We start from the raw sequence: 15,610 nt of genomic DNA, 5'->3' as shown, positions 1-15,610 counted from the left end.
GTTTTCTCAAGCCACTGAGCTATGATGGAAGCAGTGCAAGTCTTAAAACATTTTACACTTGTTCTGTTACAGGACTGTTTCTGTTTTTTTCCCTTGACAGACCCTCATTTACTTTTCTCTCAAAGCCTGTTTTACTCTACTCCCAGTAGTTATATAGCTCCAGCCAGAGAAAGTAGCCAAACTGCAATCTTTTGTTATATTACAAATGTGTATCCTTTAGCTATTGACAGACCCCCCCCCCCCCCACACACACACACACACACACACACACACACACACTTTTCCTGAGATGTCAAAACTGTCACTGCTGCTAGATCATGTGCATGTGACTGCAGTTACTGGAAAGGAAGTGACATAAAAGTAATTATGCCATTACCCAGTGCCTACGGTGGGTTTTCTCCTGAAAACAGTATCCCTGTTGGAAAATTATGTGCTTTTAGTTGCTGAAGTATTTCACTTTTATAATTGATGTAATTTTCTTTTGTACCATTACAATACAATACTGTCCTGCAATTCTACAACAAAATATAACCAGTCTTCTCTTCAATTTGTGTTTTTTTTTTCTTTTTGTTATATTCTGGTTATTCTTCCTCAGTCAGTAGTAATGCTTCCTGCAAGGTCATTTTCCATCATTGTTCTGCCCTTTGTAAAGCAAACTAAGCAGGGGAGACCAATCACAGTAACACAATGGAAATATGTACGTCTACACAACCTAAATTAGCAATTAAAGACATGAACAATATTCCTGCGGATCATGCTTAATGTATCCGCTGCAGCTGTTTCTATCACCAGTAAATCAGAATTGTTAGAGAAAATATACATAACTGCACTGGCTTGCAAAGTGACACAATGAGCCACTTAAGTAAAAAAAGAAAAAAAATACAGTATACTATCAAACCAGTACTTCATTCCATGTCACAGTGAAGTGATACGATTTCCCAGTCAGCAAGGGGCTATAAATAAAAGGAATCCACAGCCCGAAAAAACTGTTAGGATTTCCTGCAGTGCAGGTAACCCTGACCAAGCTACTGAAACCAGAACCTTTAATCTAAAAGCTGCCTGAAGTAAGCAATAGGATCCCATAAATCTTGTCACAGTCTCAATCACCTACTGACATTAGTTTGTGGGCTGAAGGGTAAAAATACAGGGAAGACTTCCCTGCGTTTGTTGTACGTCATGCATATGGAGAAAAATTCCTCTGCTAAAGCATGTGAGAGGTTAAATTAAACAAATGGGATGATTTCCCTTCCTTTGATCCATTAAAGTTTTTTGATTCCTCTTAACTAAACCATACTGGAATCATATTGTCAGGAGAAGATAAACCTTGAGATCAAGTTAAACTGCAAGTGAGACTGGGCTTTTCCTTTAAGGACAAAAACACAGTTCAAGACAAAAGAACAGTTTGTTAAGCTGGGACACAAAAGTGTTGCAAACAAGTTAATATCCTTTTGACGAGAGCACATTTCCCCATAACTCCAACTACATTCTCTTGAAAAGTCACTTGACCAGAAAAGAAAAATTCTCATGCGACTCTGGAAACGGGTACCTCTACTACAGAATCTCTGCATAACTCTCACAACTTCTCTGTCTTCTCCCTATGGTATCCTATCCTACAACTTATTCTCACTTGCCTCTTCTAATGTCTTCATACCTCTCTATAGAATGATATGTTATCCCTGTAGCATAAGCCATCTCAGTCATTATATCTACACCTCATTCATTATTGCTCTAAGTACAATTCCATTTTTCCATCCACGTTTTGACAATGTAAACTGGTTCTTGAGCTAAACATTGCAGTATATTCTTGAATCTGTAAATATGTTATGCTTGCTAGCATATCCCAGTATCTGTAAATGTTTTGTTAATTTCTTTTATGATCTTAGTCATCGGGGCTGTGCCTGCAAATGGTCCATTGAGACCAGTGCACTACCCCAACGAACAAATATAAATAAAACAAAATAAATTTATGAAGGACAAATCACACTACTAAGAGTACACACTAAAAGTAATGCCACAAAAGTATGAAAATGAACAACTGTTTAACAGTCTGGGTAGATGATGTGGAAACATGGAGGAGGTAAGCATATGTGCATGTGGGAGCTTGGCAGACAGTAAATATAAGCAGGGAAGGCATCAAAAAGGATGTAAATTTTAACAGTACTAAACAAAATTTGAAAATAAGGCTTATTACTTGCCATACAGTGTAATCCAGAGCACTTTTCAGAAGTAACACATATGCCTGCATGGGTGACTTATTACTTAACCATCTACACAGTGAGCCTGTAATGTGCTTAGACATTTACACAAGTATACACTCTTTAAATTACTACCATGTTAGTAGTTAAATAAGGTAGCACACTTAGCTATACTGTGCAAAAATAAGAAATCTCTCAGTTCTACTCCCACAGCAAGTACTTGCATTCATTTTTAAATTCTGATACCACAGTGCAGCAAAAGACCAGTGCTAGACTCCTACAGTGCCATCCTTTGGATAAGACAGCAAACCGATTTCCCACCTACCAGATTTGCAGGATGCAAAAGGTTCCCTCAGTACTTACCTTAAACAGGGTAGGACAACTTTCCTAGTCTCTGCTCCCTTACCTGAAAGGCTATGCCTACTGGAAACAACCCGGCAAGAAAGGGTAAATAAAAATATTGAAGTAAAAAGTCAACCTGAAAGATAGGCTACTCAACAAGCTCCAGAAGCCCTGCATCAATCCCATTCATCTGTATTACTTTGTTAAGTACTGCAGTTTATGTACATTACTTCTACAAACTTAATCCCATAAGTGACTGTTTTCACTCCTAAAAGTAAAGGACTGACTATGAATGCACAATATTCTCACATGGTAATATTATACAATTTTTGTTTATGCGCTCTGCATTACCAATGATATGAAGTGTCAAAAAGTACTGCCATATCTGTACAGAACTGCTACTTACAGGTATTTTTTTCTGTGTGACCACTACTGCGCAGTCTTTCCCTCGAACAGCCACAGATGTAAGGCCTCCCTGATTTATAGCCTTGAATGCATATTCTAGAAAAATAGAAAAACAGTGTGCAAAGTAAGGAAAGTGGCAAATAGCTTTGCAAAAGAAAAAAAATTACACACAATACACACCCGCACTCATGCAGCACATACACAGATCTACATAAATGCATGCAAACAGACATGCATGAATGGGTACACAATCATTTGCATCAATGTAAAAAAAAAAAAAAATTACATACATATACACACACACAAGTATACACACAAACATACATACACATATGCTTCGGTAACATAATACATCATACACACACACAATATATATATATATATATATATATATATATATATATATATATATATATATATATATATGTGCACCTCAGTGTACATTTAATATTCAAATATAAAACACAACACATAACGGTTACTTGCTTAAAACAATGAAACAACTACAGCAGCAGGCCCATCTTCCTTAGCAGAAATAATGCCAGTAGAGATTACGACAACTTGACAAATAAAAGGCACCTGGTTACTTAAGTCCCTTCTGTATCTTATCCTATTATAATTCACTGCTGTACAAATCTTCTCCACACCTGTAGTATACCACACAACTTAGACAGAAACTACCTAGAAGCCTTTAGAACTAAGAGACAAAGACAGACAAAAGGAGAATGGACCTGCTGTCTCAGACCTACTATTATGGCAAGTACACAACTTTTCTATCTTGCAAGAGGAGTCCTACACTCAATAACAACAGGACAGAGGTTCAGACTAATCCACCTGTTTCATCTCCCTCATGAGAATACATTTTATCAAAGACTCCAAAAGAAGACCTTGACCAAGATATCACATGGAGACCACACAGCTGCTGCACAAACATCATGATCCAACTCTGCCTGTGAAAAAAGGACAGAAAAGTAGCTTCTGATCTAGCAGAATGAGTCTCTAGTATAGAAGAAACAGGCTTTTCAAGTTTATTGTAATAAACGACCAAAAACCGAGATGAGGCACCCAGGGATAAAACACCAAACCAACAAAAACAGCTGAAACTGCACCAAAGATGACAACATAAACAACAGATTTAACATAGTAAATATTTAATAGTAGCTATTCATCCTAAGACTTCTCAAGGACTACAAGTGCCCCAAACATTAAGACCCTAAGACAACCAAACACACTTCCCAGGACTCTCGTCATAGGGCACTCCATTGTAAGATACACGCTGCCCCTCTAACCATGCTAACAGAGAGAAGATAAAACTGTTAGATTCTTAACTAAAGCCAAAATCCACCAAATTGTGCATGCCTTATGCCACAGATACCAGTGTGATTTCATCATAGCCCATGTAAGTGTAAATAACCAGAGATGTACCTCACTAGACTATATGAAGTGACACATTATGGAACTTTCAGACTATATGCCTCAGGTTGGTAGGAGCCTAGCACTGAGCAGCATAGTGCCATCACCAAGGATGATGCCACAATATGAACAAAAAATGACCGATTTCAACAACTGGCTATCTTTCTGGTCTCATTCTAAGGGCGATACAATATCTGACAGTTTGGGAGGACATTGTTAACAGATCACGTTGCTTTGCCAAGGATGGTCTGAACTGCTCCCCTCTAGGCTTTCGAATACTGGCTAAAACTTTATCCACCCACAAATATCTTTTTTTAGGCAATGCCAAATAAACAAACCTAACATAGCAAAATCAACTCAACAAAACCTCAAGGTGTTAGTGCTCAATGCCAGGAGCCCAAACAAATCACTATACTCCTTTCAAACCCTCCTCACATTCAAGACTACGGACATCTGTGCAGTTATCAAGACATGGTTTTAAGTGTCACAGAGTAACCCGGCAGTGCAACATTTCAGTGCTTTCCACACTTTTAGACCAGTAGGTGCACAGAAAAGGCATGAAGGAGAAGGTGTCTCATCATACATCAATAACAAGTATGCCTCTAGGGTGGTCAAACAGGATAGTGCACTGGAGTTCCTCCACGTGCAGATCACCACAGACAAAATCCCGTACCATATCATATCCAACTATAGGTCACCCTCCATGTCGCAAAAAGCTCACAGTGTATACTTGGACCTACTGGAGACATTTACCAGCCAACCTAACGCCCTACTCATGGGAGACCTTAACTACCCCTATAGACAAGGAATCCTACACAACCTCAAATCTACAGGCACACAGATTCCGGAATTTCATAAATACAAACACTCTTGACCAGATAATGAATGTGCACACTAGAGGGTCCAAAATACTGTATTTCATGCTCTCAAATAAGACAGAACACTGCACCTTCCCAATGTCTCATTCTCACTGGTAAGGTCTGACCATACAGCTGTCTCCGAGATCAAAATCAACTGTGCAATCCCATTAAAACCAGTAAAAGATAGGAACTATTCCAAGGCAAATTATCTTTTATGAAATGGACTATCAAAATTCAATACCGCTCCAAACCTAGAGAACACAGCAGCCTAAGTTGAATTGCTCTCAGAAACTCTGTACAACCATGTCAATGGCTGCCCAGCGGCTGCTGTACCTACCAGAAGTAAGTCCAGAACTGTCCCTATAAACACACCTCCCTAGTGACATCCCAAATTAAACAGGATATAAAACAAAAGGAAAATTTTATGGCAAAAATCAGGAAGAGTAAAGCCCATAAAAACATAAACTCTCTCAAAGTAAATAGCAAACTAATAGGGCTAATAAGGTCAAGCAAAGCCAACTTAAAGATTAAGACAGCCTCCCAGGTGAAAGATAACTATGCCAGCTATGCTAGAAACCTCAGGAGCAGCACACAGCAATGTGCTGAACTGGTGATAAATGGTGCCACATTCACTGAGCCTAGCGATACAGCAAACCTGTTAGTGGACAAATTCAGTTCCAACTTTACCCCCCTCACCCTCAACCATCCACTCAAAAATACCCTCAAACTTAACCCCTACATCTACAACTAGGCAGCATGTACTGGCTGCCCTCACTAATTCAAGAACATGGTCACAATGGGCCCTGATAACTTCCCAGCATGTCTCCTGAACAGTCTAGAATATGACTTATCAGGCTCCCTGGAGTCATAACTTAACTCTAGTCTTAAAACAGGCTTTATGCCACATGAATGGATGACTACAAGAGTCATCTCTCTTCATAAGGGGGGACCATCTCTCTTCATAAGGGGGGACCTTCAACAGATCCTGGAAATTACAGACTCATCAGTCTGACTAGTCTTATTTGCAAAGCCATGGGAATTAACAAGGACACAGGAGACCTCCAGACACTGGATCCATCCCAGTTTGGCCTTGTCAAAGGAAGGACATGCTTACTGAAGCTGGTGGACTTCTTTGAAAAGGTAACTAAGGCAATGGCTGAGGGGAAAATGGTGCATACTGCCTACCTTGTTCTGGCTAAAGCATTTGATACAATACCTCAACTCGGAAATTGTTAAACTTAACACCTTTATAACACAGTGGATAGCTAAGCTGGCTCACTGATAGGACCCACAAGGTTAGAATCAGTGAGACCACCTCCACAAAGAGGCTGGTCACCAGTGAAGTTCCCCAGGAGTCTGTGCTGAGCCCACTCATCTTTTGCATGTACTTCTTGGATGTTAAAGGCCTTTAGCTGACCTGGTTTGCAAATGATTGCAAACTGTGAGTAGTCACTAAATTCCCCGAAGATGAGAACACCCCTCAGGAAGGTCTAAAACAGACAAATACTTGGTGCCAAACATGTCTTAAAACTCACTACCAAGAAATGCATTATAGCACGTTTTGGGAAGTCTATCATCCAGTCTAACTACATCATCAGTAAAAGTTGATTCACTAGTCAGGGATCTGGAACTCATGTACACAGTAACCTAGCCCTCGACCAGCATGCGTGTCCAAGGTAGTAAGAAAATCTTTCTGTGCTGCTCAACTTATAAGTAAGGGCATGGCATTTAGGTCCAGAGAGGTCATTGTACTCGACCCTCATCAGATCCATTGTAGTGTACAGTGGCCTCTTTGGTATGTACCTGACCAGACACATGTAGCAACAAGTCCACAAAGGTTCCTTATAAAAATATTACAGGGAGCAAACACAATGTCTTATGTTGATGGTCTCAAAGCCCTGTCTCTTTACTCGGTATCATACAGACTTCTGAAAGATGATCTTTGCCTGCTATACAACGCATCCTTTGACCTGTTTTGATGACTCTTTTACACATCTGAAAAACAGCATCAGAACTATTGGATTAAAATCCCTAAAGTTTGCTTGTGCATAAACAGGACATATTGGAGAGAAAGATGCGTTTCACAGAGAATTCCCATTCCATGTGAAGCAGAGTTCATCCCTATCCCTTTCTAAGTGCAACGTGGACCAAAGGATGGGTAACTGAAAATTCACCAGTGGTCTGGCTCCTATGTCTCTGATGGACAGAGACAGTCAGTAAATCACCACGAATATAAATCAGATTTGTGGGCCACATTTGGTTTGTACTTAAAGTCCAATTCCATGCATATTCTTCCAAAGGTCCTAGAGGTCGCTTGACTAGTATACACCTATGAACCATTCAATATGATTGCAGCTGGTACAAACATTCCTCACAAAGAATACTTCAAGGGTTTCATGGCTTCTCATATAGCCAAAAACTACAACTCTCTCTTTTCTTGGTAACTTACTGTCTTCTAAAAAGAGACTCATGTGTCACATCAAAAGCATCAAAAGACCTCCCAATATTTTGAAAACCTTGCTTACCTAACACCAGTAGCCTCAACATAACAGTGCACACAGCTTCAGAAATTAAAACATACCATGAAGCTTTACAACTTATCTCAAAGACTCCAATGCTTATGGAATAATATTCCCTTTCAATTAACCTTGGCTCAATAACATGTACCTTCACGAATGAACTAAACGACTATGTAACCAACCACAAGTTCCAACACAGGATTCAGGACAAGAAGCTCCATGATAATCCACAGGCCTTGAGGTTGCTCACCAAACCAAAGAACCTATGAGACAGTGGGATAGCAGGGTCCTATATAGATGAAAACAGAGAGGTTCAACAAGAGGCAGAAGCATGGGAAACCATACCTGCCATGGCTAAAATGGGGCTATGAGAATAACTTTGGACTTTAAGTTTTGTCTTTTGAATGAATCCCATCATCAAGGGAAATGGGGGGAAATACAATGATGTTCATGAAGCTATTTTTGGGGTCTCCCTCTGGTAAAAGGATTATGGAAAAGACACTTGGCACAAACTGGAAAGGCATGTCTCTGGTGGGATTAGGGACCACTTCTGTAGCATCAGCAAACATGACTGAGCCTATCTATCAGAGAACGAATTTCCTGGAATATGTTTGGCTTTCTGAAAGAGGCTGGATGGCAAGGTCCATTCTAAAACCCTTACAGTATCAACATAAAAGGTAACACTGGATTCTTTCTTGCTTGCTGAGCACCATGCAACTGCCATACTGTCAAGAGTGGACAACTATCACATCTTGAAATGCTAAGAAGATACTGAAGAGGAATGCACTAATCTCCTGTATGCTGATGTGAAGACTGGCCTCTGCTGGGGTCAAGACAAACTGCTTGGTCTGCTCTTGATAATGTCCCTCTAACACAACCTATGGTAGATGTGCCCATGGTGAAACTGCCTCCAGTGGATTAGGAGTCTGGAATGAACTACCCCATATTACACTAATCAAGAAGCATTAGCCACTATAGGCATCTCTTACAAGTCTGTGACATCTTGGCTTGTCAAGACACAATCAAATAACCAGTCATTGTAGCTGTACCATCTACTGAAGAACTCTCACTGTATACCTGGAAATGGCACCATGGGAATGGCTGCTGCACCAGGCACCAGAGTTCTGAAACAACCAAGAGGAGACATGGATTGGGAACTTCTTTACAGGAAGCCCTTGTACTGGAGAGCAATGAACCCTGTTGAGAGAGAGAGAGAGAGAGAGACAGAGACAGAGAGAGACAGGCTCTGCATCATAAGGTGTCCAGGCAGCATCCAATAAATGTGGACAGAAGGCATGGATCCAGTTACAACTCTAAGGCTCAACTCTTGACAGCAGCTGGAACATTTTAGAAGTGTAAGGTTCACTGCTGCTCTCAGACATTGAAACATTCTGAAGACAGACTTTCAAGCAAGGATCAGGCTTGATAAAGCAGTAGTAGCTAGGAACTAGTCGTGTAGGTAAGGAAAGATTTTGGCTTCCTGCAGGCTCTGGATGGGACCTAGGGGTGTCTTGAGGCCAAATGAAAGACTTCTAAATTAGTAGTGACTAGCTCCTACCTGAAAGCAAAGATTTCACTTGCACTCCTTGGAAGCAGGGATTCTAGATGTCCACGGAACACATCCAAACTTCTTCAGATAAGCACCAAAGGATGGGCTGCACTGTGACCATTCAAAAGGTTTCTTAAATGCTGAAGATAATCTAAAAAGAATATAGAGTAATAACCTGATGCCTTCTGGTCTAGTGAGACCTCTCTTTTTGCCACTACTATTTGACAGGATGGGGCAATGGACAAAGGAATGGAACTGTGGACATGAGGTGTGAAAATGGACCAATATCCTTTGAATATTACTACTCTCAAACATGTGACTTCGATGACCAATAACCACATGATGAGATGGAGGGGCTGACAGCCTCCCCCTCCAAACAAAGCAAAGCTTCAGGAATGTGCTGCCAAACACTGCAGGGTGAACACCGGCACCTCCACTGCTGCCAACCACAGGGTGGACGGTGGCACCCCCACTGCTGCCAACTACGGGGTGGATGGTGGCATCCCCGCTGCTGCCAACCACGGGGTGAATGGTGGCACCCTCATTGCTGGAAGCCACAGGGTGAATGGTGGCACCCCCACTACTGGCAACCACTACTGGGTGAACGGTGGCAAGCAAGTCAGTGCAAATAATCTGAAGCACCTATGCACAGGAGGAAAAACAAATTACAAAACCACTCTGTTCCACACCAGAAACAGATAAGGAGGGTGCGACAGTAAGTAGTCCCTAGACCTGACCATTTCTAAATACCACAAAGAGGTATAGAGGGCTTTATTCTTGCAGCAGGCCCATGGCTTAAAGACAGACAGATTATAGCAAGGAAACAGGCAACTTAGACCATCTGTCTTTCTTTAACCCACTTTTCCCCCATTTTCTACATTGGGTCGGAGTGTCGTTTCAACTGTTGCCATCTTTCTCAAATTAATGCCACTCTCCTACCTTCTTCAATGGTCATGCCAGACTTCTCTCATGCAATCTATTCATCTCTCTACTGGACGCCCTAATTTCCTCATCTTCCCATCTCTCCTACAACTCCTTTACGAGACTGTTTTCTGTATGTCTGCCACAACTGCTCTTTTTGATCTTCTCTGCAAATAGAGCTACTTTAGCTTCTGCTCAGATGTCCTCATTTCCTCTTCTTCTGTCCCCCAGTGTGCATCCTACTACCCATTTCAGGCATTTCATCTCCATCACCTCTAGCTTCCCCAATTGCTCTGCCCTCACTGCCCAGGTTTCTGTACCATACAGAAGTACTAGTCACACCACTGTTTTTACACCTTACTTTCAGTTTCTTAAGCATTCTTCTGTCACACACTAACCCCTGACACTTAGCCAGTTGACTGTATCTCTAACAATTCTAGTTTTGACCTCCTCACAACCACTCCTCTCAGGTACGTAAAGCTGTTAAGTTGTTCCACTATTTCCCTTCTAGCTCAGCATTCACCTTTTTCTGGATTTCTCCCAATTGCTGCCATAACAGCTGTCTTGTCTGTATTCCATTTCATCCCATGTGCTTAGAAGTTTTGCATTCCATTCCCTTTGCTGAAGTTCCTGTTCAGAGCCTGCTTGTAATGCCACTTCATCTGCATAGTTTTATCTGTCTGCTCTGACTGGTTTGTTATTGCAGTCCATCACCAGTATGAACAGCAGTGGGCTCAAAGGTGAAGCCTGATGCCCGCCCACTAACATCAAGAATCCCACTGCAAGTCTCAACACTGTTTGTATTTGTATCATTGGGTCCCTGCACCGATTCTGCCAATGTTTCTGGGACTTGAAACCATCACAGGACTGCCTTAATCAGTTTTATGGGAGCTGTCCTATGCTTTTTTACAAGTCTGGGAATGGCCAGTTGGATTCTTTCCTCATCTCTAGATTATTCTCAGCTGTCTGACTCACTGCAAATATTAGGTCACTTTTCATGCATCCTGATCTGAATCAGAGTTTGATTTGGACTAAGTAAAGTGAACCAGTACCACATACACTGCACATTTTTATAAGCGGAGTCACATGTCTGTTTCTCTTGGTAATCTGGAGATATTTCTGAAATATTATTTCCTCATCAGCGCAGACAAAAAGAAAAGGATGGAAAATAAAATTGCCCAATATAGCTGATCTTAGCCTGCACCTGTGGTACAGAAGGATAAAGCACACACACACACACACAGATACACACACACACACTTGCATTTGATCCCCAAGACAGGCTGGGGACATACAGAAGCGTTGTACAGTATGGAAGCAGGACACAGGATAGAGTTGCACAAGGAGGTGTGATCATACTTAGGTACTAGGCTATCTGCCCGAGGGCATTTATAAGCTTAGCCAGAGTGTGTCGGCTTTCGCCGCCCCATTGATTAATTAACTGAGCCTCTGTTAAACAAAGCCAATGAAGTGATCCCAGGGATGTATTTTCTTTTACCCATCCACTCGTCAAGGCATAACCATCAATTTGGTGAATATTGACACTCCTCCACCTTTAGTGTTTCGGTCCTGGTTTGGTGGCCGAAAAGTGTGGTAAGGGTTGTAGCCTGGTGTTGCAGGGGTGCTCTCCGGAGCCTTGAACCAGGTCTCAGTTACTGCACAGATATCGATGTTCTCCAATTTTAGGAGTGCCTCGAGAGAGTGCATTGAGGGAGATCTCTTATTACCTCTTCTGTATTAAGGGGGCTGCTGCCTATGTGGTAATTCGTGGGTGTTTTGTTTTTCCCAAAAGGGAATTTTTTTGGCATTTAGCTTGAGGCCATGACTTTGACACCAGGTGTCTGTCTCAGTAAGGCCTTTTTGGAGGATGTCCGTGTCAGCCGGAGAGTCAATTATGGCTCCAAGTTTGCAGTCATCGGCGAACTTGGCTAGCCATAGTCCTCCTGTGTTTGCCTGTACTTCTGAGAAATATATGCCGAACAGTAGGGGTCCCAGAACAGAGCCTTGCTGGACACCACTTGTGACTGTTTTAGAGTCAGACCTGGAGCCCGCTATTATTACCGTGTGAGTTCTGTCTGTAAGCCAGTTGGCAACCCATCTTGTGAAGTAAGGGTTTATGTTCAGGCTGGTGAGTTTTTCTATAATACCTGAGTGAGGAATGGTGTTGAACGCCTTGGCAAGATCAAGGTAGGCTGTGTGAACCACCTTTCCCTCGTCTATGGCCTTGGTAACTGTCTCGAAGAAGTCAACCAGGTTTAGTAGGCATGATCTGCCCTTAAAGCCGAACTGGGTCAGGTCAAGTGTTTGGAGGTTCCCAATATCTTTGTTAATGAGTTCCATGATGATGCGCTCCATAGCCTTGCAGACCAGGCTAGTCAGGCTTATGGGGCAATAGTTACCAGGGTCAGTTGTGGCCCCTCCTTTGTGGAGCAGAATAACCATTTCTGTGTGCCATTCTATGGGCACGTAGCCTGTGGCGAGGCTGAGGTTGAACAGCGCATTTAGGTGGGGGGTTAGTTCGTTCGGTAGTTCGTGCAAGACGCAGCCTGGGACACCATCTGGCCCCACTGATTTTTTTGGCTTTTGAAAGGGCTGTTTTCACCTGTGCTTCTGTGATTTCCGGGACACTACACTTTTCCGGTATTGTTGTGGGCCCTTTTGAAGGCGAGAAGGAGGTGAAGTTTGCACTGAATCTATCTCTGCCAGTATGTTGGCAATATCAGTAGGTTCGGTACATTTTTTGCTATTTTGCACTATCTCAGAGCATATATGCGAGATACCACTTAGATTCTTGACATAGCTAAAGAAGGCTTTGTGGTTATCTTTCGAATCCTTGGCTATCTTTCTTTCGAACGTAGCCTTGGATGATTTTATGAGGGACCTTAGTTTCTTACGGATACTGATCAGGGATGTCTTTCCTTCTTGGGATTTGCCTTTTTTCTAAACTAGTTTCCTCCTTTTGTTGTATAACCTGTTTATGGCAGGGGTTCACCAGACTGGTTTCCTTCTCTTAGGGGAGAGAGTCTTGGTTTTGCTAGGGATGGCACGATCCATGCATTCTTATAGGTGCTCATAGAGTCTAACTGTAAAGGATTCTGCATCTTGGGCAGTGTTATCCTTTAGCGTGGGGGCTGTGAAACTTACCACCTCTGCCTTAAGTAAGGTGAAGTTTGCTTTAGAAAAGTTTTTCACTGTGGTTTCCTTGGTTGGGGCTGGTGGCGGGGTGTGGACATCCAGGGTGATTAGTTTATGGTCTGATCGAACCAGTGACGGGTTGACCTCCGGTACGGAGCACCTGTCGCCCATGTTGGTGATGAATAGGTCCAATATGTTGTAGCCTCTGGTAGGGGAGTTTACCAGCTGATCCAGGGCACTTGAGTTGATAAATTCCAGGAAGCGCTGAGCCTGGGAGTTTGTACTCAAGTATTTTTCCCAGTTAATGATAGGGTAATTGAAATCTCCCAAGATCAGAGTGTTCGGTAGGACCTTCATGTTTTCCACTGTCTCCAGAAAAGCAGAGTGGTGGTCCTGGGTCATGGAGGGTGATCTGTAGCAGGCCACAATTTGCACTGGAGATTTTCCCGATGTTAGTTGCACATGGATAATCTCAGAGGTATCATGCTGTGCCACTAACCTGGAGGTGTGGGTATCCTTGATGAATATGGATACACCCCCTCCTTTTGAGTTTGGCCTGTGTTAAAGATGCTGTAGAGCACTCCATGACTTCCCTGGTGGAACTCAACCTGCAGACCTCAAAAATAGGTATAAACGCTCTTGAAAAGTAGGCAAGCCTGACCAAAAGTCTGGACACAGTTAGCATAAAATTGCAAATATCTCCCCTCATTTCCAGTAGGGTTGTGGGACGGATGCAATTCCAACACATATAAACAAAATTTTACAATGACAAAAATACAGCATGTCTTTCTTGGAATATAACAATACTGTGGAAACATCTTTCTTTATAAGGGTGCAATTTATCAGTGTACACCTCAAATAAATCATAAACATGTTAACGGAAAAATTCTACAAAATTTAAAACTATTGCACAAACTCGTACAGCATTTTTTTTGAATAAGCTCACATTCAAAGAAACAACCAGAGAAAGAGTTACAAGACTCCTAGAATTTATACAAGACTTGCAAGTTGTGCATTTGACCAAAGCAATACATTCACTACTTACACACATCAGAGAACTTTGTTAACTCCTTTCTATTTCAAAAATGTAAAAATGCACTTATGTCTATATTTATGCATACACACCTTTCAAGTCATTATTTGCTCTTATAGCCCAGGTCATGGTTAGAAGGGATTGCTGGCAGATCTACTTACCAGTTAGCAAATAATGAAATAAAAATTAAATAAAAAACAAACAAACAAAAGGTTGCATTTTATTCCCCTAAAATTGCCTCCTTGTGCACCAGGACCAGCCCACATTTCAAATCCCAAATGAACAAAAAACTTTCAAGCTCATCCCATGCTCTTACTACAATGAGCATTCTACTGATGCACAGACACAGGTATGTGCGCGCGCACACACACACACACACACACACACACACACACACACACACACACACACACACACACACACACACACACACACACACACACACTACAGAAAAGCTTCTTTTTTTGGATCACTGTCATCCTTTAAGCCACAGTTATAACTACCAAACAGGCTCCTAAATATCAAATAAACTACCCCTCATTCCTTACAAAATATTAACCTTGAGGCTACATTCACACTGACCATAAAAAAGAGAACAGGAACAGGAAACCAATCAAGGAATACTCCAAATAATAGCGTAATAAAACTTTAATAACCGCTTTCGTCCAAGGACTTCTTCAGAATACAAAATAGTAAAAGCCACAAACCTTAAATACCTCTCCAAATGAATAATTAAACAATTAATCAATTAATTAAAATACTAGTTGTTAACCATTGTTGCTCATCATTTAAAAAATGAAGTAAAAATCTCTTTGTCAATACTTAATTTAGTACCTTTTAAAAAACACTTGATGTTAATAGCTTCATTCAAACCAGGGTGTTTGTCTGCTCTCAATTTAATTTGCCAGAGTGTCTCCCTTTGCTCAACATAGTTTTTAAAGTCACCACCCCTAAGGTCTGGTTTGACCACCTCAATAATTGTAAATAAAAATTTCTTAAACTTTTTACAGACTAGGGAATGTTTGAACAGGGCACTGGTTTCATCGTGAGTTTTGATGTTATATACATGCTCACGAATACGGGTTTTAAGGCACCTGGTGGTCATCCCTACATAGAACGCAGAACAGGTGCTACAAAAAAGATCTTACTGATGAATTTGAATTTATAAAGTACATGTTTTATAAAAGGGGGTATTCCTTGCAATTGTTAAATGACATTGTTAAGGAGATTTTAGACAA

The 15,610-nt window shown here is 41.4% G+C and overlaps 1 protein-coding gene across 1 annotated transcript in view; it reads right to left on the bottom strand.

Moving 5' to 3' along the window:
* Positions 1 to 15,610, bottom strand: part of PSMA6 (proteasome 20S subunit alpha 6) — a 502,474-nt gene that overhangs the window by 422,855 nt on the left and 64,009 nt on the right. Inside the window, exon 2 of the mRNA XM_044074125.1 lies at positions 2,944 to 3,038. Within this exon, the coding sequence (XP_043930060.1) occupies positions 2,944 to 3,038 (95 nt within the window). The remainder of the gene's footprint in view (positions 1 to 2,943; positions 3,039 to 15,610) is intronic.

This window comes from Protopterus annectens, chromosome 6.part0, assembly GCF_019279795.1.
Source record: "Protopterus annectens isolate FY-2018-M chromosome 6.part0, PAN1.0, whole genome shotgun sequence".
NCBI lineage: Eukaryota > Metazoa > Chordata > Ceratodontiformes > Protopteridae > Protopterus > Protopterus annectens.
The sequence above is the reverse complement of the archived record's forward strand: the minus strand, read 5'-3'. Positions and strand labels throughout refer to the sequence as shown.